Source organism: Orcinus orca, chromosome 5 (assembly GCF_937001465.1).
Source record: "Orcinus orca chromosome 5, mOrcOrc1.1, whole genome shotgun sequence".
Lineage (NCBI taxonomy): Eukaryota > Metazoa > Chordata > Mammalia > Artiodactyla > Delphinidae > Orcinus > Orcinus orca.
Window position 1 is genome coordinate 43,499,842 of NC_064563.1, and position 25,563 is coordinate 43,525,404.

The window sequence follows — 25,563 nt, forward strand, 5'->3', positions numbered from 1 at the left end:
CTTATATGTATGTGGCAATTTCTGTACTTTGCTGTTAGAGTATCTCTTTAAGTGCAAAATCTAAAAATAAGATTCATTTCAGGTAGGCCTTTTGTGAGTATGTCATTTTCTTAGATGCATAATTACCTTTCTCATTATAGCTTTGTTTGCATAGCCGTTTTATTATGTTCTAATTTATTGGGATAATATTTAATTCCCTTGCCTGTCCCTTGCTTAAATCTCATGGGAGAAAGGGTTTATCACGTTACCTAAGGCCTCTTAGAAGACACTACCCTTGGCATATGGCCTATCATTGAGGAGTCCAAGGGAAAGTTGTATTCACATTTCCACAGAAGAAACACTTCTGAGTGCTTGAGCTGCAGCTGCGTGGAGTGGGGATGAGAGGGACGGCTGTTAGTGGTGTCCGTCTGCTCCGTGAAACTGAAAGATGGGGTTTCTAGTTGTGTCTGCCAAATGAAATTATTTTCAAATAGGGTTTCTACTGTGGTAAAACAAAAACAGGTTTCTATTTGGCTTTTAATTCTTTTAAACCAGGAGTAGTTAGTAGAAACCTGACTCTAAAGGAAGGAGTTAAATGACTAAGTCTTCTCTGTATTTTTCTCAAATATTTTTCAATAAGCAATGCTGAAATATCTACTGTGTGTGTTTTCAGGTCCCTCTAAATGAAATGTTTGGTTATTCTACTGAACTTAGGTCATGCACAGAGGTAAGCAAGTGTTTAAATTTTACTTCAGTGTTCTTCAGGAGACCATCCTGCAAAATCATCATTTTGTGAAATCTTGTCTTTTCATGACTTGACTTGATAGTTGTTTAAAAAAAAAAAAAATCTGCTTTTTGTTTCTGTTTTTGTGTTAAACCCCCAGGGGAAGGGAGAATATACAATGGAGTACTGCAGATATCAGCCATGTTTACCAGCTACACAAGAAGACCTTATCAATAAGTATTTGGAAGCTACAGGTCAACTTCCTGTAAAAAAAGGAAACGCCAAGAACTAACTTTCCTCACTTCGTTGACTAACTTTAACTGTATCTGCAAGGTTTAGATATGTTAATGGATTCATGGAATAAATTCAGCCTGAAAAGAAGTAATTTTAGAAGCCCTTCCTATTATATTCAGGAGCTTCTGTTATATCATAGTTAATTCTGTGTATATCTCAATGGTTGATTGGTTTTATACCTCAAATAAAATATGATTACTGAAATATATTTAATATTTATTTGAGGGAGGAAGATACTTATTTCTGTTATACTGAATAAGCTTAGAACATGTATAAACGTCCACATTTTTTCATAAGAATTTTCAACATACAGAAAAGCTGAAAAAATAGTACAAAAGAACAGCCATATACCTTCCATCTAGACTCAACAATGAACAATTTTGTCAAGTGTTTATCGGATATTAATTTGTTTGGTCATATTTGCTTTTTCTGTTTGTTGTCCATCTATGTTGCATACTTCCATTCTTCAAGTTGTTTTGCTGTATACTTGAAAGTGAATTGCATATATCATAACACTTCTTGGAGCATCACCTTTTTTGTTTCAGAGTGGATTCCTTTGTGACAACCTGGATAGCTAGCCCTAGAGGGTATCATGCTAAGTGAAATAAGTCAGAGAAAGACAAACAGTGTATGATTTTACTTAAATGTGGAGTCTAAAAAGCAAAACAAGTGAACAAACGTAACAAAATGGAAACAGCCTCACAGATACAGAGAACAACCAGTAGATGGTGGTCAGAGGGGAGGGAGGGGCAGGAGGGGTGAAATAGGTGAGGGAGATGAAAAGGTGCAAACTTCATTATGAAGTAAATGAGGCACGGGGATAAAGTGTTTTCTTAAAAAGAAATGGAGAACACTTTTCAGATTTTCTAATGCTAGCTCAATTTCTAGCTGTTTTATATAGAGCTGATTGCTTCAATTTGTGGCTTCTGCAGATTCTGAACTGCTTGTTTTTAGGAGTATAAATGTTACTTTTTTGCAGACCTGTGAGGTAAAAAAAAAAAAAAGGCCCTTGCATATGCTATTCTTGTCTATGTTCATTTTACTGTTTCTGCAGCCTGGAAATAATAACCTACAGGGTTGGTGGCTAGTCTATTTCATCCACCTATTAAATGCTAGTTGAATTAGAGTCTGCTGGAATGTATCATATATTGTATTCATTGAGATTGTGAAAGAACAAATGTTAAGCTAGAGAATGTTGGACATTGCCAGGGAGTTCTACCATATTGTGCAGAATTGCTTCATCCAAAAACCATCTGATGTGAAAGACATATCCTAGTCCTTTCCCTTAGTGGATAATAGACATGAAATAACTATCTTAAATTCCTTTGTTTTTCTTGATTTGTAGATTTGGCTCTATAACTTCAGGTTCCTAGAAAAAAGACCTTTAAAAAGTATTGAGCAAATGTTTTCAAGGCATTTGTTAAATGCTTTAAATGCATTATCCATTTTAGTTTTCAGAACCCTATGAAACTAGGTACTATTATTATGACCATTTTGTAATAGAGGAGGCAAAAGCACAGAGTAAGGTAAATAACTTAAAGACCACACAGCTCATTAACTTTTCAAATTGATAATGCAGTTATGATACTTACCAAACCAAGTGCATTTTCCCATGAATATGTCTGTTGCTACAGTAGCATCAAGCCTGAAAAATTGTGTTGCTTTGGCATTTCATCAGCATCTCATGCTATTCACACTGACTTTGAATATTGTTCCTGATGAGGAAATACCTTCATAGAATTTAGCACAGTTCCTCTTGCTGTTGCTAACAGTCAAAAATATTAGAACTAAGATGGATAAATTTGGAAGTGCTTTTTACTTGTTAAAACATTTTGGTTATGAAGATACGGTGCCAGAAAAGAGTCGAGATATCTAACACAACACCAGCGTTTCACAGGCAACGACACAGGCCCAGCTGGTGGGAGTAACTAGAATAGGATCACATAGGAAGCCATCCAGGACCAGAACCCACATCTTTTGTTAACTCATTAGTTTGGTTAGAGTTGGTAAAGACCACATACCAGCCAAAGTCTGTATAAGGAAAAAATTAATGAGAATATTCATAAATGAGGGTTTCTTTTATACTACTGTTGTAAAGGATGATTGTTGGCTAATTTAAAGACAGTATTATTTGTGTTGGAGAATGGTAGCAGCACTAGGCCTGCTGCAGTATCGCCCTGATTCGCAACCCTGGCAGCACTTTAAAAATTACTTGGGGAGCTTTAAAGAGAAATACCCAGGCCAACCCCTAGATACTCTGATTCTTTGCATCAAGATCAGAAGTTTTCCAGCTTATTCTAGTATACAGGCAAGGTTAAAGACCATTGCAGTATAACGTGTACCTCCAAAACATGAAATGCAGGATTTGTTCAGATGTGTCACATTAGTAGTAGTCTTTTGTGTGACGTTAGTGATTGGGCTATTGGTTCTTAGCTTGGTAAGTTTATCTTTAAAGATGTACAGTCAATTTTCTGTTATTCCTTGCCTCCTTGCTCACTCTTAGATTTACGTTGTGAAGTCACTAAAATTTAATACTGAAATTTTAGGATTTTTCAGATTTTAATACTTTTGAAATCTGGATGAGACTTAAAATTGATGCCAGTGAAGTGAGGCAGCCACCAGGTAAGTAGTAAATTGTGACATGTAGGAATATATCCCTTTGTAGAAAACATCTGCTTGCATTGCTAGAACTGTCAATTTTTGAATTAGAGCTTTAATTGCTGCTTAAAGCGTCTTCAAATAAAACTGTAATGCATCGTTGAAATAGTTCATGTTTTCACAGGCAATTTATTGTGAGCATGGATTCATTTATCCTTTCAAATAAGTGCCAGGCAGCATGCTAGTGATTGTAGCACTTTGAAAGTTAGGAAAGGTCACAGAACAGGTCATAGAATTTTCTAAGCTGAGAGAAATCAGTGTGATAAACTCATATGTCATGAAGCACTGTCATTCATTCAAGGGCCAATATAGAAACTTCCAATTGACTTTCAGAAGAACTTGCTTAACTTCTAACTATTCATAACTCAGGTAGGGAAAACAAAACTATAAGTAGAGTCAAATGGAATGCAGGCAAAATCCTGGTGTTATTTTGTATGTCTTAAAATTTTTGAAAATTCTGAAGAGATTAGGAAAATAAATGTGATGCTCTCTGTTACTGTCATTGGGTCAGAGTGATTCAGAATTCTTTAGACTCTTAATGAATAAAAGAGGGCTTAGGGAATTTAGAGGTTTTCATTTTATGACAAGGCAGATGAAGTAATTTTTCTCCTCTGTTAGCTAGCAAAATCAGTATTAGTAAAATCAAGTCAGCAGTTCTAGAGTTTGTGCTAGAAAAGATGTTCTGGTGGTGAAATTGAGAAATTTTTAGTTGGTTTAACTTATAGGTTTTGTAAATTTATAAATTAGGTAATTTTTTTGTATGTCATATGTGTAGAATTCACCTTCATAATCGATTATACCGAAATCTGTTAAAGGGTTACCACCTTAGCTTCCTTACCTGATTGAATTATGATCACATTTGTGAGCCTAATCTCACTAATTTAAAATGCCTTTACAAGGATGAGAGGACTTTTAGAAAGTTGAGACAAGAAAGCTGAAACCCCTTTCTAGCTCTTAATGTGACACTGAAAGATTAAAAATCACAGGACATTGAATATGCTCTTATAATGCTCTTGGCACTTTTTTTTCCAAGATATTTAGGGAACTTCAGTTAGAAGAGTTTATTACTTGGTTCTGGCATTGTTTATCACTAGATTGTTTGATATCTTAGGGAAAGTATTTTCTCTGCATTATCATATATGTGAGAGATCTGATGTTTTCTTTAAATGATTGTTTCCAGTGCTTTGGAAAACTTACAGTCCTTAAATCCAGAGGATGTTGGGAAGATGAATGCAGAGGGGTTGGGGTTTTAAACAGAATAATACATGATCTGCCTCTGCTAAAAAGTAACAGTATAATTCATCTTACTTTTATTTTGTAAGAGTTCATGTCTTAAAATTTTTTCTATTTAGTATAAACTTTTTCAGTTTTCTACTACAGACATAAAGGTAACATTTTGGTATGTTTTAAAAAGGCTGATGCTTCCTAACCAGCTACTGATCAAGGAACCCGGCTAGGGGTTTTGAGACATGAATATAAGCATTCCATTAAATACTAATTTTGAGAGGCAAATGCTGGCCACATTTCCTGGATCAATTCTTCCTGCCTTGGGGAGGTACTCCACGAATCTGATAATGGTACATATTGTGTTTGTTTTTATAAATTACTTAGGCCAACACTGGGTCCAAGTTGTCCTTACAAATGAAAATTGTAAATACTTTATGTACTTTCAGTTACATCACTGTTCCATTTAATACATGTTTGCAGACACTCAGCTTTATCTCTGAGACACTCTTTTTATTTGTAAAGTTTTTATTAATATATAAATATCCTTTAATTCTAGCTTAGCACAAATTTTGCCTATATAGACAAATCTCTACAAACACATGTAACACATTTTACTTAGAAACAAACATTTAAAAGTAGATATCAAATTTAAAAGGAATATTGCTCAAAATCATAAAAAATAGTAAAGTTCCTTTTAAACAGGTAATATTTTCCCTACAATTTGCTTTCATTGAAATATATTATCTTTTTTACATACTAGGTAGAAGCAATTTAACAACACAGAATAGTTAGCTACAATATGTTCAGAATATTGAGAAATGCAGATTTATAGATGTGACCATCAATTTTATTGTTATGTTTTTAAAATACTTACTGGTCCAGCTGCAGCATACACTAACTGACTTGGTTTTACATTTTAGGGCTGAAACCCTGAGGAACCTGCAGAGTAACTGTTTAGCACTGAGCAGAGTTCAGTTTGCATGTGCTCCCACAGTTGAAAACTAAACCAAACCAATCGAAAAACAAAAATCCCAGTATCTTTTAATTTTTGAGTATTTACTTGTAATCACAGGCTTTCCCAAATTATTAGAATGCCTTGTACCTTGGCTATTCTACTAGAATAATGATTTAGGCTATTTAGTATAATCATTTTGTTCAGAATTTGGTATAAACAGATCTTTTTTGCTTTTCAGAAATTACTAAGCTCTGTCGGTGCCACAGCTGATGCCTCTTCAGTTCCAGAGGCTTCTTCTGGTGTCTGTAGCTCTTGACAGTGGTACTTCACCTTCAGTGGTTTGCCGGGGTACCAGACCACGTGAATATGACAGGGAATCATTTCCTGGGAAATAAGAGTTCTAAAATATTATGATCTGCAAAAACTTGTGGTTTAAACAGTTCTATATACCGTTTTGTTTTACCTGTGTTGAGAATTCATGGAGTAGCACAGTATAATCAAAATCAATTGCATCTTCATTTGTTTTCTAGGAGAAGAAAGAAAGAGTTAGTGCAATAGATAGTGTGGGTTTATATTAGCTTAGAATTTGGAAGGCTCGTCTTATATCACCTGCCTTGAATGGGTGGATGGGTACCTTGAATCACCCGCCGCCTCTTTGATTCTAGCCTCATCTCCTTTGGTGGTATCCTGCATTAAGATGTGGAAGTTGTTGGTTCTTACTGTTTTGCCACTGTCATGATAATCTAGTAAGGTCCTTCTGTCACTTTTTCTCTCTAATGTTTATGGGTTTTGATGGAGATTAAGGTCTATGAGAACAGGGAGAATCTTTTGACAACCTAAGGAATCTAGATACTGTATATGCACCTCAAGCTGATTTATAGCCCTGATATGCCAGGCAGTAAGACAAGGGGCAGGGCAATCAGGATTTCTAGAAGGACACCATGGGCCAGGGTCTCTGCTAGGCACTTTATACATGTTCTTACGGAATTCTGTCTTGCAAGAATATGTATTATGAGCCTTCTTTTACAGGGAAGGCAACTTGAGGTTACAACTAGTAGGTGACAAGTGGGGATTCAAACCCAGATCTACTGACTCCACCACCCACATCATTCATGCTGTACCACACTGCTTCTAAAACCAGCACATTTTATAGGTAAGCAGGCAGTCTCCCTCAGCTCTTTTATTCTCTTGATTTCTATAAATTTTAAGAGTGACTAAACTGATTTCCTGCTTTCTTTTTGACAGTAACTGTTTTGAGGGGAAAAGGTTGGGGCACAAAAGTGCTTATCCCTTTACTAGTAAAAATGGAAGAGAAGGAGTAAAAAAATTAATTTGGATTATGATTTTAATCTACCAGGCTTTCATTGAGACTAAGAATATGCAAAAACAAAAAGGACTTGATATTAAGTTTTATCTTCCCTTTGCTTACATTGATGACTTTTACAAGCCATGAAATTTCCATCAGGTGGAGGGGGTACTGGAGGGATATGATACAAGAGAGGGCCTGGATCAGTCAGAAAGTGACTGCTTTTCTGTGGTGCTTTGCGTCATTGGGTAGGTTTCCCTTCTGCCTTGCAGTGTACCCATGAATGGTGAAAGCAAATATCCAAAACACAGGCTGCAAAGTCAGAATTCATGAGAGAAAATTTAGCATCTTTTATCTAAAGGAACGGTTTCTGGAGGCTCCAGTTATCAGTTGGGCATTGCTGGGTTTGGGGGTCCATTTAGCCTTGTCTGACTCTTATTTGGTGACGATGTTGACCTTGGACTGTATTGACACAGCTGGCTGCTGTGCTGTGTAATTTTTGTCTCAGACTTTTGTGCTGCCTGCACTTTTTCTCAAGGTCTGTTTACCATGTATTTCTACAGTTAAAAAATTGGTCTTATAAAGTGTTTTTTCAGGACAGTGCCTCTTTCTGTTTCTGAAAATAGCGTTTAAGGAAATCATGGCAATCCCCAGATTTTAGGCAAAAAGGAAGAAAGGCTTGAAACAAATCATGGCGTTCCAAGTCCATCTGACAAACTTCTGCTCAATACCAAGTGTTACCCATTTTTTAATAATCCAAACAAAAATTTGGATTATTATAATGCTTGGGCACCCTCTTCATTTAATTAAGACCTTCCTCAGTAAGGCTCCTGAGACACACCTCATGTTTCTGTTCATAGATTCTTCCTCCTTCAGGGGGAAGCGCCCTTAGACCAAACCAAACCAGGCCTTATTAAAGAGCTGCAGCCCAGACACGGCGCAGCCCAGCCTGGCAAAGTACCCAGGGGGCACTGCCCACACCAAGCAAGGCTCTGCCAGGAAGCCATCATTTTTAATACTCAGAAATAATCTCCTTGGTTTTGTTCAAATCATCACATATGTCAAATCCTTATAGTCCAAATTGATGATTTACTGTCACATTTTTCTGATAACCTAGCACTTTAATCTTCCTAGAGACAGAATGAAGTATTTGGTTTCCTTATACTTACTCGTGACCTACCCTACCCCTGCTGCTCCCCTCCCCACTAAAAAAAAAAGGAATGATCCCTAGCAGAACCAGTGTGGTTTTAGTAGAGAATAAGTAGGCTTAGGTTATTAATATATGCTATCAAAAGTTGATATTTTTTAATTGAAGTTTAGTTGATTTACAATGTTATTACTTTCTGGTATACAGCTAAGTGATTCAGTTATACATATTCTTTTTAATATTTTTTCCATTATGGTTTATTACAGAATATTGAATCTAGTTCCCTGTGATATACAGTACGTCCTTGTTGGTTATTTTATTTTTTAAATAAATTTATTTATTTTTGACTGCGTTGGGTCTTCGTTGCTGCGCTCAGGCTTTCTCCACTTGTGGTGAGCGGGGGCTACTCTCCGTTGCAGTGTGCGGGCTTCTCATTGTGGTGGCTTCTCTTGTCGCAAAGCACGGGTTTTAGGCGCGCGGGCTTCAGTAGTTGTGGCACGCAGGCTGTAGAGCGCAGGCTCTGTAGTTGTGGCACACGAGCTTAGTTGCTCCACGGCATGTGGCATCTTCCCAGACCAGGGCTCCAACCCATGTCCCCTACACTGGCAGGCAGATTCTTCACCACTGCACCACCAGGGAAGTCCATATCTATTTTATATATAGTAGTTTGTATCTGTTAATCCCAAAGTCCTAATTTATCCCTCCCCCACCCCCTTTCCCCTTTAGTACCGTGTGTTTTCTACGTCTGTGAGTCTACTTCTGTTTCGTAAATAAGTTCATTTGTTTCATATTTTAGATTCCACATATAAGTAACAGCGTATGGTATTTGTCTTTCTCTTTCTGACTTATTTCACTTAGTATGAGAATCTCTAGGTCCATCCATGAAGCTGCAAATGGCAGAATTTCATTCTTTTTTATGACTGAGTAGTATTCTGTTGTGTGCCTATACCACATCTTCTTTATCCATTCATCTGTCGATGGACACTTAGGTTGCGTCCAAGTCTTGGCTATTGTGAATAGTGCTGCTGTGAACGTTGGGGTGCATGTATCTTTTCAAGCTATAGTTTTCTCTGGATGTATGCCCAGGAGTGGGATTGCTGGATCATATGGTAACTATTTTTAGTTTTTTAAGGAACCTCCATACTGTTCTCCATAGTGGCTGTATCAATTTACATTCCCACCAGCAGTTGTAGGAGGGTTCTTTTTGCTCCACACCCTCTCCAGTATTTGTTACTTGTAGATGTTTTAATGATGCCCATTCTGACCAGTGTGAGGTGGTACCTCATGGTAGTTTTGATTTGTATCTAATAATCAGCAATGTTGAGCATCTTTTCCTGTGGGCCATCTGTATGTCTTCCTTGGAGAAATGTCTGTTTAGATCTTCTGCCCATTTTTTGATTGGATTTTTTTTTGATATTGAATTGTAGGAGCTGTTTGTACATTTTGGAAATTAAGCCCTTGTTGGTCGCATCGTTTGCAAATATTTTCTCCCATTCCGTAGGTTGTCTTTTCGTTTTGTTTATGGTTTCCTTTGTTCTGCAAAAGCTTATAAGTTTGATTAGGTCCCAGTTGTTTAGTTTTGCTTTTATTTCTACTGCCTTGGGAGACTGACCTAAGAAAACATTGCTACAATTTATGTCAGAGGACGTTTTGCCTATGTTCTTTTCAAGGAGTTTTATGGTGTCAAGTCAAAAGTAGATTTCTTAGCAGAATGAGGTAGATACGATGGCTTCTGTAATGTACTGTCGGCCGATGGAGGCCTCTAGTTAGGGTGAAGACTTCGGCTGGCTGCCAGTGATGTGCTGCCGGTTAGATAGTTTGGGATGCTGACAGTATCTGGTACTGATAAGATTTGGAACAATGCTGGAAAAGTAACAGTTTTACTTTTCTCAGTTCACATTAAAGAAAGGCTAAAGGGTGTCAGAAAGTCCTTATCCTTTTTTTTTTTTTTTTTTTCCTAGCCATCAGTATCTCCCCTGCCCTTGGCTTAGTCCTCATGGTTTGGGAATGACATCTGTTCTTCAGTCCTAAGGCAATAACTGCCGGTAAGATGGGTCTTATATTTGTATTTCAGCTATTTCTTAAGCCCACTCTTCTCTCAGGCTGTGTTCATTTGGGGCTGTGAAGTTTATAAGGCTGCACTGCCTTACACAATTGGATTATCCCTGAGTGGAGAGAGAGTAATTCCCACCCAGTAAGCTTTTGGAAAAAACTATAATCCCTCTAGATTCCTGAGCTACCTTGGGCCACGGGCACCTCCAGTCACTCCCTGCTTCTCTGTCTTTGCTTTGCAGCCCTACTGTCCTGCTTCTGGTCTCCAGGGACAGTCCCTAGACTTTCTGATCGTGGTGACTTTTTTAGAAATTGTTGCTTGTTTTGCTTGTTGTTATGTTGCTTATTTTTCTGAAAGATCACAAGAATCTTTAGTAGCCACCAAATAGCAGAATTTGAAAATCTATTGGGTATGTGCATGCTTTTATTTAAGAGAACGCTAATCTTGGAAGCTAAGCAGGGTTGGTCCTGATTAGTAACTTGGATGGGAGGCCGCCTGGGAATACTGGGTGCTGTAGGCTTTAAAAAAAAAAGAACTCTAATCTGAAATGCATATCAACCTTAATCCAAATTTCCCAATTGCTTCCGTATTTTAGCTTTATGTTAGTTTCGAGGGCTTCACTCAATAAGCTTGTTGACCCTCATTTCATAGCCCTAAGAGAAGAAGTCATTTGCCTTAGGTGACCCAACCAAGTCAGCTGCATCTTCAATTACTATTTATCTAAAACACAGACACCACAGGGTAAAAAAATCTAAAAGTCCTGTTCCCCCTGCATTTTTGTTTTCTTAGCTCTACAATTACATTTGTCCCCACTTTCCCACTTGTAGGGATATTAATGGACAGATGATGGACATCAAAGACAGACTGGCTAGAATGAGTGAGAAATGGGGCTGCTGTTTTCAAACCATAGTACGTCCTGGTGTTTACTTAGGTGATGTGTCATTTATAAATGCAGAAGAATGGAAAACAATGCCATTAAAAGATCCTACTTTTTTCTCTTGTGTCCCTATTGCTCTGTTCTTATTGAGTTTTCCTCTGACATTCATTAAAATTAGTTCTATTATCTTGACGCCATTTTCTACACTAAACAAAAAATTTCCCCTAACTTCTCAGTTAAAGGAAAAGCCTTCTGTTGAGGACATGATTGTCTTGGTAGACTAGAGGAACTTTTTACCTGCAGCCAAAGAATCGGTGCTGTGCCCTAACTCCTGGTGTAACAGCAGTCAATTACACGGCCATTTCTATCAAAGCCACTCCATAGGGGAAAGAAACGTTCATTTCGATAAGGAATGAAACTACATTTCAAACAGTTGTCTGCTTCACAAGTGGCCTTTGAAAGGTACACCGAGCTATTACCGCCATGAATAATGCTGACTGGACGCCAGGCAACTCCTTGTACTCGGAAGATACTCACTGCTCTCCATCCATGGCAAATGTACTGCTTCAGCCACCCGTGAAGAAAACGATTTTTAGAAATGTGTATTTTGGTTGGCTCAGCCTGCCTCTGAGTAGTTGATACTGTTTACTCTGGAAGTGCCCCTCCCGCTCCACATGACAGGTGCCTCAGCCACCTCCTTGTCCGCACCCCACCAGTTGAGTGACTGGCCCTTCTCTAAATTCGCGACCGCAGACCTTCAGAGGCCTACAGTGCTGCGTGATGCTCGAATCCACGCACTCCCACCCCCTCTCACCTCCTGTTCCATCCTCACGCTCAGCTGGTGACTTTGCCTCATTTTTCACTGAGAAGACAGAAGCAGTCAGGAAAGAACTTCCACAGGCCGCCACGTGATACCCACCCTCCTACCAGCATCTGTGCCACATTGAAAGCCTTGCTCCAGGTGAACTTTGTGCCCTTGTCCAGTCATCTCCTGGATCGATCATGTCCTCTTTATCTCCTCAAAGATGTTAACTCCAACAAGTCTTCCTTCTCTTCCCTACAAGTCCTACTTTGCCCCTCTCTACTGGATTTTTCTCATCAACATATAAATATGCCGTTAAATTGCCCAATCTAAAAATACAACGGAAAACCCTCCTTCAACCCTGTGCTTACGCATCCTCCAGCTCTAGCCCCCTCCCTCCCTTTTACTCCGCTTTATAGCTAAATTCCTTGAAAGACATGGAGTGTCCACTTCCTCTCCCATTCTTTCCTGAACCTATTCTAATCAGGACTTTGCCCACACTGTGCCAGTGAGACAGCTCTTGATAAGCTCTCCATCTACTTCCAGCTTGCCTAAACCTAATGGCAATTCTCGGTCCTCATCTTTCTTGACTTTCCAGCAGCATTTGATAGTCAATTCTCATCCTTGAAACACTTTTTTTTCCTCATATCTCTAAACCCGCTAAAGTTGGAAGTGTTCCAGGACTCAATCCCTACATAACCTTCCTCTGTTTACACTCATTCTCTCATCTCATCCACTCTTGAGGCTTTAAAAACCATCTATGTGGTGATGACTGCAGCCTAGACATCTCCCCTGAACTTCAGACTCTTATGTCCAGATGACGATACAAATTCTCTGCTTGGTTATGGAATTTAGAATGCTCCAGCTCAAGCTAATTTCCACCCAAATCTGTTCCTCTGTAGTCTTCCCCAATCAGTAAGTGAAAACTCTATCCTTCCATCCAGTTACTCAGGCCAAAATCGTAAGAATCATCCTTGACTTTTCTCATTCTTGGATATATCCATATCTAACCCATCAACAAATCTGCAATACATTACTGCTCTCCTCCCTTGTCTATCTACAGTCTGTTCTCAACACAGCAGCCAGAATGATCCTGTTGTAAGTCAGATCATGTCACTTCTCTGCTAAAAACCCTGTAGTGAGTAAAAGACAGGGTCCTTCTAATGGCCTTCCATGAACTGACCGCCTCCATCTGATCTCATCTCCCGGCACGCTCCCCTTGCTCAATCTCTTGCAGCCATACCAGCCTCACTGCTGTTTCTCCAACCCATCAGCCACAATGCTGCCTCCGTCCCCTCTGTCTGAAATGCCTTCCCTTCTGGAGGCGTGGCTCACTCTCACTTCCCTTAGGCCTCTGCTCCAGTGTCACCTCTGCTTAAATTAGAGGGGCCTTGCTTTAGACTAAAGTTTAATTCTGTCAATACCCTGCATTCCCTTTTCCCTACTTTATTTTTCTCCATAGCACCTACCACATGTTTACTTGTTTATCGCTTCACTGTCTTTCTTCTCTTGCTAGAATTAGTCTCAATAAGGGGAGCTACACTGAGTTTCTTGTTTAGTGCTATATCCTCAGTCCCCACAACCATACCTGGCATTCAGATATTTATTGAGTTAATGAAATGCAATTAAAACTCTTGCCACAGATCTAGAAGTTCACATTAATTTAGTCTAAGAACATTGCATTGGTTGTATCTCTTGTGGTACGAGTTAATTGTCAGTTTTTCTTACCCACTGCTTCACACTGCTGAGCTGTGCCATGTAGTAGTGTAAAAACTGTGTTGTCTTTTCCCACATCACGTAAGAGCTGCCCAGAAAAGCTAAATCCCAGATGGGTCTCAGAGAGGGATCAATATGTCCATGACTATCTGAGGGCACAAAAAAAAGTACACTCATATTAAGACGTTTTCAGGACAAAATATTACAAGTTTCAGTAGTGAAGTGTGACTATCCGTTTCTGTATTGTATGGAATCTTACATGCTTCAACTTGCCCTGCTGAGTAAAGCTACTATAAAATAGTTTAAGGGCTATTTGCTGTACAATATAAATGCAAACTAAGAGCTATAATGATACTCAAAGTTAATCTAAAACCTTTAATCTAAAATCTTTTAATTAGATGGAAACATCTATCAGTTGTCTTCTCCACATTACCTTCTGGTTTGGGTCTGCAGTCAATGTGCTGGTCTTTGACAATCTACCAAACGTCTTTGTCCTTCTCTGATCCTTGGCGTTAAAGCTAATCTGTGTATTGGCGGCATCTGTCACTTTTGACCACATGAAGAAATCAAGTGGGTTTTTCCTGTGGCATTGTTTTTGGAACTGCAATCTTTTAAATTCAGCAAACATTTATAAAAAATCTACTTAATATCAGATACTGCTGTAGGTAGGGATACAATGACTAATAAATTACCTCTTGTGACTTTTAGGAACTCAAATTTTAGCAAGTAACTTATGAGCTATTCATGGACCATCATTTATGCAGTTTGAAAGAGATAGTGTATATTAAAGCCCAATAATAGTATAATATGTGAGGAATACGAACAGCTTATTAGGAAATGAATCCTTCTTAGTAAAATAATCTTTCGCATAAATTCTGCTCTGTATTGGTAGAACTAGACTTGGCGGGTTTATAGTGGTAGTCAATTCAGAAGGCATTCACTGATTGCTTGGGTGCTGTGAGAGATGCAAAGAGAGGCCCTACCCCCCACTTGACAGTGTGGAAATGCAGCTGACACCTTCCTTAAGAAAAAGGGAGCATCAGAGAGCTGAGGGGACACAGGGAAGGGGGAGGTTTCTTTGGGCTGAAGAGGTTGGGGACAGCTTCACAGAGATGAGATTTGAGCTGAGCCTTGAATTCCTGTCGTGTGTGTGGAAGCGAGAGAGTGACAGACTTCCTTCGTCTTACAGTGCCACTAGGAGTTTAACTTGTGAGATCAAAACGAATTACCACAGAAGAAAAATTAGTTATACAAAATACTGTGAATAATGAGGACAACTGAAAGTTATAAATGCCAGTAGCACTGCTACAGAGTCACTTAGGACTTTGGTTATTCCCAGGTCCCCAGTCTTTTCTTTTGTATGTCATATAGTTGGGCTCATCTATAGGAAGTTTATGAATTCATTAGAAGAGGAGAAATTTCTACTCTTCATAAAAACCAGACAACTGCTTTTTTTAGGGGAAAAACAGTGCAGAGCAAGGATAGCCTAAAATGGATTAGATCTTCTCACTTAGCAGTTGTAGAGAAAACTGCTCAACAGTCAAATACCCTGGATTGATTAAATACTGAATGGGATCTGCTGAGATCTGAACTGGCTGCTCCAACATAGGTTTTGATTCAACTTATCTAAAACCAAACCTTTTCAGTTTTAAATAGATAATTTTAGATATACAGGCTATAAGCACCATTAAACATCTCTGCTGAATTTAAAGTGACAAGAGAACTTGTAGATTTTGTTGATGAAAACGTGCCCTATATTAAGCAAAAGCTTTTTCAAAGCTTCACAGCAGCCACGTTAAGTTAGACTGTTACAGAATAATCCTTGTGGGCATATAGGACTTAACTGAACAGGATCCAGTTAACCTGCATTATTAAAAATTGTCCAAAATCTAGAGACCCTGTGGCAAAAGGACTGAGACCCTTTCAAAGAAAGGGTCCAATACGATTTCTAAAATTTGTGTTTTAAGAAGAATATATAAAACCCTATTTCCCCAACTAATGCTAATGAGGGGACCAATCCCTAAATAACCATAGATTTTAAGTATTAGTCATGGCCCATTTATTTCAGGCAGTTAAATATAAACAAATGCTACTACAATGTAAGATTCTGAACTTTCTTCATAATTCTTTGGAACAGGATTTAATCCAAGTTGTCAGAGAACTAGAATGCGAATGAGCCAAGCTTCTGAATTCGAGAAACGCCAAGGTGCAGTATCCCACCTCCGGGTTTTTCAGAACACTTAGTCTCAGTAATGGATGGGACACAGATGCAGCCAGAAATGGAGACCACAGGTCCTCCATGCTGACGCGGGCCTGTCACAGTCTCCGGGCAAATGAGTGAACTGAGAGAGAGACAGTGGGGCAGGAAGCGCTGTGGTGGTCAGATGTCAAGCTTAATACCCCAGTGCAAGTCCAGAGATGACTTCTGTGGTTCTGGAGATTGGATTTGCCGGTAAGTGCCAAGTGTCAGCTGCTGTCCACAGACCCTGCTGAGTGCCAGCGCAAATGGGCTCTGCTTCACTTCAGCTGAGTCACTTCAGAGGCAGGGCTCATTTCTTATAAGAGACGGCACCACTGCCCATTAGCTCTGGACCTAAAATGAGATCAGCTTGACTCCCCTGCAGCCTCCCAGCAAGGCCCCGAGACAGCTCGCCCGGCCCTGGTGCAGAAGGCCATGATGCACACGACAGAGGCCCTGGATGGGGTCCCGTCACCTAAAGTTTCCAAAGCCACCACCAGAAACCTCTAGAATTTTTCTCCTCAGCTTCTGGACTCAACCCTGAGAACTGCACCCCTACGTGTGGGTCCTGTTGCAACGACCTCCACCTCTTCTCCCTGGAGTCCGGCTCTTGCCCTGCCCTGCGTCTGGGATGAGAAGTGGGCAGATTAAAGGGGCACAGATAGTTTTCAATGGAGTCACTATATTGTACTCGAGGGGGAAAACAGGAAAAGGATACTTGTGAATTTTGTTCAGATAATCAGGTGTACCACATTCTGTAGTTGAATTAAATTGCCATTTGGGGGATACATTTTTAGATAATCATTTTTTAAACATAGATCTTTATGGAGTATAACTGCACAATATACTGTATTAGTTCCTGTGTCCAACAAAGTGAATCAGCCATATGCATACATATGTCCCCATATCCCTCCCTCTAGAGCCTCCCTCCCACCCTCCCTATCCCACCCCTCTAGGTGGTCACAGAGCACCGAGCTGATCTCCCTGTGCTATGCGGCTGCTTCCCACGAGCTGTTTTACATTTGGCAGTGTATATATGTCCATGCCACTCTCTCACTTTGTCCCAGCTTACCCTTCCCTCTCCCCATGTCCTCAGGTCCATTCTCTAGTAGTAGGTCTGCATCTTTATTCCTGTCCTGCCCTTAGGTTCTTCATAATCACTTTTTTTTTAGATTCCATATATATGTGTTAACATACAGTATTTGTTTTTCTCTTTCTGACTGACTTCACTCTGTATGACAGACTCTAGGTCCACCCACCTCACTACAAATAACTCAATTTTGTTTCTTTTTATGGCAGAGTAATATTCCATTGTATATATGTGCCACATCTTTATCTATTCATCTGTCGATGGACATTTAGGTTGCTTCCATGATCATTCTTTTTAAGATATAGTAATGACATGCATTCCTGAATATAGAAATTCCAGATATTGGTTCATACCAGGTATGCTGACAACATCCAAGAGGCTTTTAAGTTGCTTCATGTACTTGTAGAGCTGATAATCTTCTTCTTGTCTTGTCTTCTTCTCAATGAGCCGAGTACACGTTATATTAATGGCCGGTCTGGGTTTCTCGTTCCTGAAAAACACTCGAGCAGAACATTTCCCCAGATGTTCCTTACCTTCCTGAAATAAAGATTTTGGAATTAGAATGGTTCCTTATCACTCCCCACTCACTCCAATGAAAAACACACACAAGATTGGGGAGTTCCTCGTACATGGCAGGTATGCACTGGCATCCATATGTAGTATTCTTTGCTTTGTAGAAAATGATTTTTGTGCTCACAGCCAAACACAACAATCTTCAGTCTTTGCTGTCATTTAAAAAACTCCTGCTTTCTGATGGTGCCCTTATGAAAGAATGCTGGGCCTCTTCCAAAGAAATACCGCTGACATCTGTGAGTGCTACTCGGCTCAAACCTCTAGCCAGGATGGAGGTACTTTCCTCTCTACCGTGGACCAACCAACATAATGCTTACTTGGCCCTCAAGCTGGCCGACTTGAACCCAAAGGAAGCTGATTCCCATCAACACAAATGACAGTGTCTTCATGCTGCCTGATGAATTCAGTCCTCTTATTCCAATTTTACAGTTTAAGACAAGTTTAAAGAGGAACCTACTCCATGTCTCACAGCTAGTAAGTGGTAAGCCAGGACCTGAGCTGTGTCTGTGTGATGCCAGGGCCCCAGCTCTGTGAGAACGCCATCTCTCTACTCCGAGGTCTAATCTGGAAGAAGTGGAGGGACAGATCACCCAAATGGGACTGATTCAACTACCTGAGTGACCGAGGGAAGTCTGCTTGCACTCATATTTAAAGGTAGACACACTGAGTGTCCTGGGATCTCCCTCACTTACTTTCCAATCCAGAGACACATGGAGCTGGGTAGCTGGATGCTTTAAGTAGACATCAAGAGTACAACTCATTTCTGGGATGGTGCTTCTCCACTCTTTTAGGTCACTGATTCCTTAACCCGACAATAAAAGCCAGGGAACCGCTTCCCAGAAAAATGCACATTCACTCATACCATCCACTGGGCCTAGAATCTGAGAGGGTTCATGGCGGCACTCAAAACCCATCCATGGGCTGTAACTCCTGTTACAACATGGTTGGTTGAGCAACTGAGTTCTTTTCACGTTTACAGTCATTTAAACTGGGTGGAGTCCCAGTTAAGACAACAAAAAGAAAAAGCCCACAATGAAACAAACCATACTTAAAATTGGATCTGCTAAATAAGCCCCCTCCTTGAACTAATGCAAAAAAACTGAAATAGGCGTTCCAGTGGGCAGCGTCTTCTCCTGTAGTGCTGGTTTACAGGAGAGCAAATTTAAGTGGTACATTAAAATCCTAATGATCGGTGCAATACAGGAAAACGGTGAAGGGAGCGATGGGGAAGAGGCTTATGAAAGGCAGAAGACAGGGCTGGTACGTGGACTCTTTTGGTGTCAAAACCGTTTCCAGGGAAGAGAAAAGGCAATAGGTATTGTCCCCTTTTGTTTTTCTTTCCCTTTCCCCCCAAACAGCTCCACAGAATCAAAACAGTTGCCAGAAGATGAAAGAACTCTCCCTACCTCCCGAAAGGAAGCATTTCAATTAGCTAGCCCTTCAGAGAAGCACAGTTGGTCAAAGTAATCTAGTAATTGTTTTCCTTTTAGCTTTAATCTAACACTTCGTTTGCAACACAGAAACCAAAAGCACCTTCCTTACGCTTTAAGAAAACGTTAATTCTTAGGTTAATTAGCAAAGTTGGCGTAGTGTTTTCTTGTCAGAACTTGTTTGTGAATGCTGGTAAGCTTTCTTCCAGAAGCATCAGCTGGAGGGGTTATGGCTTCTCCGAAGCTCCGCCTTCCTGAGACACCGTAATGCCCATGCTGCCTGCTCATCCCCCGCTCTGACCCCGCGCCACACAAAGGGGTTTGGGCTGGTCCCTCCACCCCGGTTCCAGGTGCTGCCTCCCAGCCTGGCCCAGCCCCGGGAAGTCCATCTGGCTCTAATTTCTGTATGAGTCCTCTGTTTCCTCTCTTCTTGCGAAGGGGGAGGTGGTGGGGAAAGGAAACTTGGCGACCGTGGCCCGCTGGGTCAGAAGGAGAGGCTGAAGATGCCTGCGGCGCACGTGGGCTGCTCTGAGTTGCGGAATGCCTCTGTGCACGGAAGCTCCTGGAGGTGGCCTCGTGCTATGCCGGCCCGCTAACGAGAAATGCCACCAGCTGACAGGAGAGAAGGTTGGCATTTGAGAGTGAATCATTCTGGGGATTCGGAGGTGCTAGGGAGGGGCACCGGGTCCAAAGGGGGTGTGAAACGCCCTCCCAGCGGCAGAGGAAGGAGGGGACGGCGGCTGTGTGGACGCGGTAAAAGGAACCCTGTGTGAGACCATGAAGTGGTCCTGCCTAGCGCTGTCTTCAATTCTTGAGAACAAATAGAAAACAAAGCAGGAAACAACAAAAAAAAAAAAGGCAAACCTCCAGGTCACTACATATTAAGATTCTCACTTAAAAAAAAAATTCATACAAGTTGTTAATAGCACACTTCACAAACCATGGCAGCTTACCTCTGGGTTGTAGAGCTCCGTGGTAAACACCAGGTCAACTTTATATTCCTTCTTTTGATTAATCTGAAACACAGAAGTAGAACTTTAGCCTCGTGGAAGCTCTGTTAACACCTTCATATCCAAGAACCGCTCGCTCTCTGAGAATAACATGACATGCAAATTGCAGCTCTAGCATTCGTACCTGAATAAAATCGGTGATTTTTTACAAAGAGAAAAGATCCCAAATTTTGGGCTTATCATGACACTCTGCTGGCTGATTTGACAGCTACTCACAAGGGGGGAGGCTGAGACAGGGAAACAGTGGTCCTGAAGCTACAAGTTGGCTTTGTGGAAGCAGCTAGATGAGAAACAGACATGAGCACACAGGGCTGAGAGGCGGGGGCCTTCCTGCCTTCCTTCCCCAGCCGTGGAGTGCCCCTCCACGCCCTGTGCGGGCGCTGGGCCCCATCAGCGGCCCCCCTCCTGCCACTCACAGCTGAACACGGGATCCAGCGACAAAGGTCCACCCAGTAATAAATAATGGGTTTTCAGATGGTGAAGAGAGAGTGGTGGGGCAGAGTGGCTACTTTTCTTAAGGTGGTCAAGGAAGGCATCTGGGAGGAGGAGACCTCAGCTGAGGCCAAAGGGACAGTATGGAAGCAGCCACACCCGGACCTGGGGTAGGCGGGGGGCACCCACACGTGCACCCAATGCATAGTTCTAGAGTATATATACCCATATCATTGAAGCATATTAGACTGTTTAGAAGAACTTTATGTTATTGGCCAACTTTTTTTTTTTTTTTTTTTTTTTTAAACACCACAGTGACCATTCAGTAAAAGGAGTGTTTTCTAGAGAAGAAAAGAAACTTCTGCTGCCTGGAGCTGAAGTTATTTCACATAGTGTTGATTAAGTTAGATTCTGGAAACAACAATTTCCCTTGAATCAAGAACACAACAACCAAACAGGGTTGACTTATTGGAAGTAGACCAGATATCATCTATTCCCATCACAGATTTTTAAAAAATTCTGGGAAACCAGAGGATGGAGGGCGAGATTCTGTGGCAATTATTTATGTAAAGAATATTTAAACGTGGATATACGGATATTGCTGGGAGACGGGGCGGGGGGCACCCAGAGCACATGTACAAGAGCAGTTTGCTTAGGGCTCATTCTCAGTCTTGAAACAAGCCCTGGTATGCGCTGAAACATTGATTTCAATGACAAATTCACACAAATTATAGAATTCATACAAACAAGTCTGTCTTCGCATTCACTTTTTGCCACCTATTATGGCCAGGCACCAGAGATATACAAGGAAACAGAACATCCAGTCCAGCTTGACCAGAAACCTACTTCCTGTGTGGAAACAGATATATCAACAGTGCAGCTCATCTATGTGGCCAGAGCTGCACGTGTGCCGGGCACTCAGTTTAGGGGGGGCTTATCTAGAGCAAGGGGCCCAGGCGAAGATGTGGGAATGGGGTGCAGGGCCTGGCGTTCCAGGGAAGGCAGTGAAGCTAGGAAAAAGGCTGTCTGGGGAGGCTGGCGCAAGGTCACAAAAGCCTCTTTTTTTGTAAAAAAGTTTGGGATCAACTTGGAATTTGATCTTAAAGTCTGTGGGAGCCCCAGTTAACATAATGCAGTACTTAGGGTGTTGTGGAGAGTAAGACATGGCACAAATAGAGCTTCGACTGTGCCTGGGTTGGGGTAAAAGTCCAACATACGCTCACTCTTTTTAGCATTATTAAAACCTATTCAAGCCCACAGCTAACATCATTCTCAATGGTGAAAAGGTGAAAGCATTTCCTCTAAGATCAGGAACAAGACAAGGATGTCCACTCTCACCACTTTTATTCAACATAGTTTTAGAAGTCCTAGCCATGCAATCAAAGAAGAAAAAGAAATGGAATCCAAATTGGAAAAGAAGTAAAACTGTCACTGTGTGCAGATGACATGACACTATACATAGAGAATCCTACAGATGCCACCAGAAAATTACTAGAGCTCATCAATGAATTCAGTAAAGTTGCAGGATACGTGGGAATTCTCTGGCGGTCCGGTGGTTAGCACTCGGCACTTTCACTGAAGAGGGCCTGGGTTCAATCCCTGGCCAGGGAACTAAGATCCCACAAGCTGCACAGCGGCAGCCAAAACATAAAACTACAACGAGGTGTCACCTTACACTGGTCAGAATGGCCGTCATCAGAAAGTCTACACGCAATAACTGCTGGAGAGGGTGTGGAGAAAAGGGAACCCTCCTACACTGTTGGCGGGAATGTAAATTGGTACAACCACCATGGAGAACAGTATGGAGGTTCCTTAAAAAACTAAAAATAGAACTACCGTATGACCCAGCAATCCCACTCCTGGGCATATACCCTGAGAAAACCATAATTCAAAAAGATGCACGCACCCCAATGTTCACTGCAGCACTATTTACAATAGCCAGGACATGGAAGCAACCTAAAAGTCCATCAACAACAGAGGAATGGATAAAAAAGATGTGGTACCTAAAAACAATGGAATATTACTAAGCCATAGAAAAGAATGAAATAATGCCATCTACAGCAACATGGATGGACCTAGAGATTATCATACTAATGAAGTAAGTCAGAGAAAGTATTAGGTATCACTTATATGTGGACTCTAAAAAGATGATACAAATGAACTTATTTACAAAACAGAAATAGACTCACAGACTTCAGAAACAAACTTATGGTTACCAAAGGGGAAAGGTGGGGAGGAGGGATAAGTTAGGAGTTTGGGATTAACATATACACATTACTATATATAAAATAGATATCAACAAGGACGTACTGTATAGCACAGGGAACTCTACTCCATATTCTGTAATAACCTATACAGGAAAAGAATCTGAAAAAGAATGGATATATGTATAACTAACACTTTGCTGTACACCTGCAATTAACACAACATTGTAAATCAACTATACCCCAATATGAAATAAAAATTAAATTTAAAAAAGTAAAATGCAAAAACAAAGAAAACAAAACGTATACACATCAGGGAGGGAAAGAACTGTGCTGGAAAGCAGGGTCTGGCCCAAGGATGCGGCTAGGGAAGGCTGAGATACAGACTCCATCTAGCTTGTTTTTACATTGGTTTTCTCCTGCCTAGAGCTCGCAGTGAATCATTAAAGGGTGTAAATAGGGCCTGCACGAAAGTGGCTGCACAAGGCGCTCCATACATCCGTCTCCAAGTCTCCTAAAGTTCAGTGTCCTCGTCGCCCCACCCGAGTTAGAGGGACACATGGAACAACTCACCCGAGCCACTCGGGCACCAACAACTGAGACTCAAAGGAGGCGACACTTCCGCCAGCCGGCAGGTCTAAAGCTTAAACTGCTTGCTGCGCCAGTCCTAGGGCCCTCTGGCCTGCTGCATGCACGACCTAGGAGTCTGCCCTTCCCGTCCACTTAGGGGTCTAAGCGCAGCCTCCTACACAGGAGTCAGGATGCCCCTCAGGCTGCTAGCTGGGGGTGAGTGGGGTGGGTGGTGAGGCCACTCATGGGAAGAGGAGGGGCAGCAGGGTTGGCGCTACATTCTTTGTGCTCAGGGACATGGAATACGGCCAGGAGGCAGCTGCATGTCATAAAAATACATTCAGTAGAGGTGGTGGTTGAAGCCACAGAATTGGCTGCAATCCCCCCAGGGAAGGTGTGTACACTGAGAAGAATCTTGAGGACCACCAATCTTCCCATCGGTAATAAACTGGGCACACTTATTTGCTACCCACAAGGATTCACAAAAATCTGCCTCATTCTTGATATAACTGTGCATATTTTAAATAAAGTACTTAAGATATTATTTGACTCAACATTTTTTTGAAAACACACGGAGGCAAAGTGATGTACCAGTACCTATTCTTTGCAGGGAAAGGAACAAGTGGATTAACCAAACCAAGGCTGTGAGCTGAATGGAGCTGTCTGGTTTTTTTGGCCCCACTGTACAGCGGCTTGTGGGATCTCAGTTCCCCTGACCAGGGATCGAACCCACGCCCCCTGCGGTGGAAGCACGGAGTCCTAACCACTGGACCACCAGGGAATTTCCCCGAGCTGTCCTTTTGAAGAGTAATTTTTCCTTCCCGATTTGATCTCCTTCTTTTGTTTTAATTAGGCACTCTTAAAGGCATCTACATTCTGTCCAAAATAAGACTTTTATATTTTTGGTTGTACTTTATCCTTTATCAAGACACAGCCCTTTTTTCTCCCACAGAGGCCTCTCCCGCTCCCTTCCTCTGAGCCACAAGTTCCCCTGAGGCAGCTTTGCTGGTTCTCCTGAGATAAGGTGGCAGCCTCAGGCCCTGGGCAAAGCAGCACCAGCCAGGGCCTCCTTGTCTGGGACAAAGTGTCTCACGCTCCTCCGGACATTTTAGGGCTGTGAGTTCCCTGCAGCTGCCTTTGATTAAACTATCCTGTGGTAAAGAGGTCTTTGTAGTTCAACACCTACCCCAGGAGTTTTGAACGTGTGAGCTCAGGGCTAGGTGACGACAGGGAACAGACTGTCACAGCCGCCCTCAGGGCAGTCAGGTGACAGGAAGAGAACTTCAAATAGATGGCTGTAGAGCTGATTATATGATCATGGGTGACTTAAGAGCTATGAAAGGATAACTGGAGACGTGATCTAGTCTGGGGATCAGCGATGTGACATTTGAGCTGAACTCTGATCATTAAGAAGGAATTGACTTTGGGGTGTCAGGGTGAAGGTGGGGGGCTGGCAAACATTCCACATGGAGGGAAGATGGGGCTGAAGGTGCTGGGGAGCAGCTGGGGGGCAGAGGGCAGAAAGACGGGAGCCAGGATCCGGAAGAGGCTGGCCCTGGCCGGGTGCTCAGGGGCCGTCCCCTGCAGGCTGCAGTAAGAGTTTCTTCCTAAGAGAAACGGGAAGCCACCAACAGGAATGAGAGATGTTTAAAGATCCCTCTAGCCCACATATGGAGAACTGGTGGTGCTGGAGTGAGGAGGGGTCCGGAGTGAATGCAGAGACCAGGAGGCTCCTTGAGGGGGTGGATGAACCAGGGTGGGGACAGCGGAAATGGAGGGAAGTTTATGGTGGACAGAAGTGGACGTAAGTCCTAACTAGCAGGTCAACTGACCAGTCACATCACTCAAGATCAGAAATAATCACTAGAATACATGTTTTGTATTAGGACAACATTATTATGTCCACCATCATTTAAAGGACGCTTGTATTTATACAACAACAACAACAGACACCCTCTAGGGCCTGTGCTGGGTGTGGTTCTAAGCATATCACATGTTTTACCTGGGCTACCAGAGCTCTGAAGGCCTGCGCACAAGTGAATAATCGGGGGGTGCCAGCTAAAGCAGCAGTGAGGGACCACTGTACAACTGTTAGATTGGCAATAAATGAGAAAATGCACAGGGCCAACCCATCGGCCGGGTTTGGGGGGTTCATGGCTGATAGGGGAACCAATGACTGAAACTGCCCACTCTGGCCAGGCACCACAGAAACCATTTGCATGAGTTATCTTGCCACAGGAGGTCCTGGTAAGGAACGCAGAACTAACAAGTCACCAC

General features: G+C 41.7%; 2 protein-coding genes across 7 annotated transcripts in view; one reads left to right on the forward strand and one right to left on the reverse strand.

Annotated features, from left to right (window-relative positions):
- The window catches only part of GFM1 (G elongation factor mitochondrial 1), a 62,101-nt gene extending 45,336 nt beyond the window's left edge, over window positions 1-16,765 (forward strand). The window contains exons 17-22 of one of the 6 annotated variants that reach the window (XM_049709734.1): window positions 653-706; window positions 864-6,185; window positions 6,867-6,990; window positions 8,557-8,586; window positions 10,252-10,335; window positions 15,876-16,765. In XM_049709734.1, the coding sequence (XP_049565691.1) occupies window positions 653-706; window positions 864-995 (186 nt within the window). In that variant the 3' untranslated portion in view covers window positions 996-6,185; window positions 6,867-6,990; window positions 8,557-8,586; window positions 10,252-10,335; window positions 15,876-16,765. The remainder of the gene's footprint in view (window positions 1-652; window positions 707-863; window positions 6,186-6,866; window positions 6,991-8,556; window positions 8,587-10,251; window positions 10,336-15,875) is intronic. The other 5 variants (XM_049709733.1, XM_049709732.1, XM_049709731.1 and 2 more) reach the window with 5 other exon arrangements.
- Window positions 5,390-25,563, reverse strand: part of RARRES1 (retinoic acid receptor responder 1) — a 41,617-nt gene continuing 21,443 nt past the window's right edge. Inside the window, exons 2-6 of the mRNA XM_012537445.3 lie at window positions 20,024-20,086; window positions 17,421-17,604; window positions 13,751-13,887; window positions 6,301-6,363; window positions 5,390-6,221 (exon numbers count right to left, since the gene is read on the reverse strand). Coding sequence (XP_012392899.1) covers window positions 6,072-6,221; window positions 6,301-6,363; window positions 13,751-13,887; window positions 17,421-17,604; window positions 20,024-20,086 — 597 coding nt within the window. The 3' untranslated portion in view covers window positions 5,390-6,071. The remainder of the gene's footprint in view (window positions 6,222-6,300; window positions 6,364-13,750; window positions 13,888-17,420; window positions 17,605-20,023; window positions 20,087-25,563) is intronic.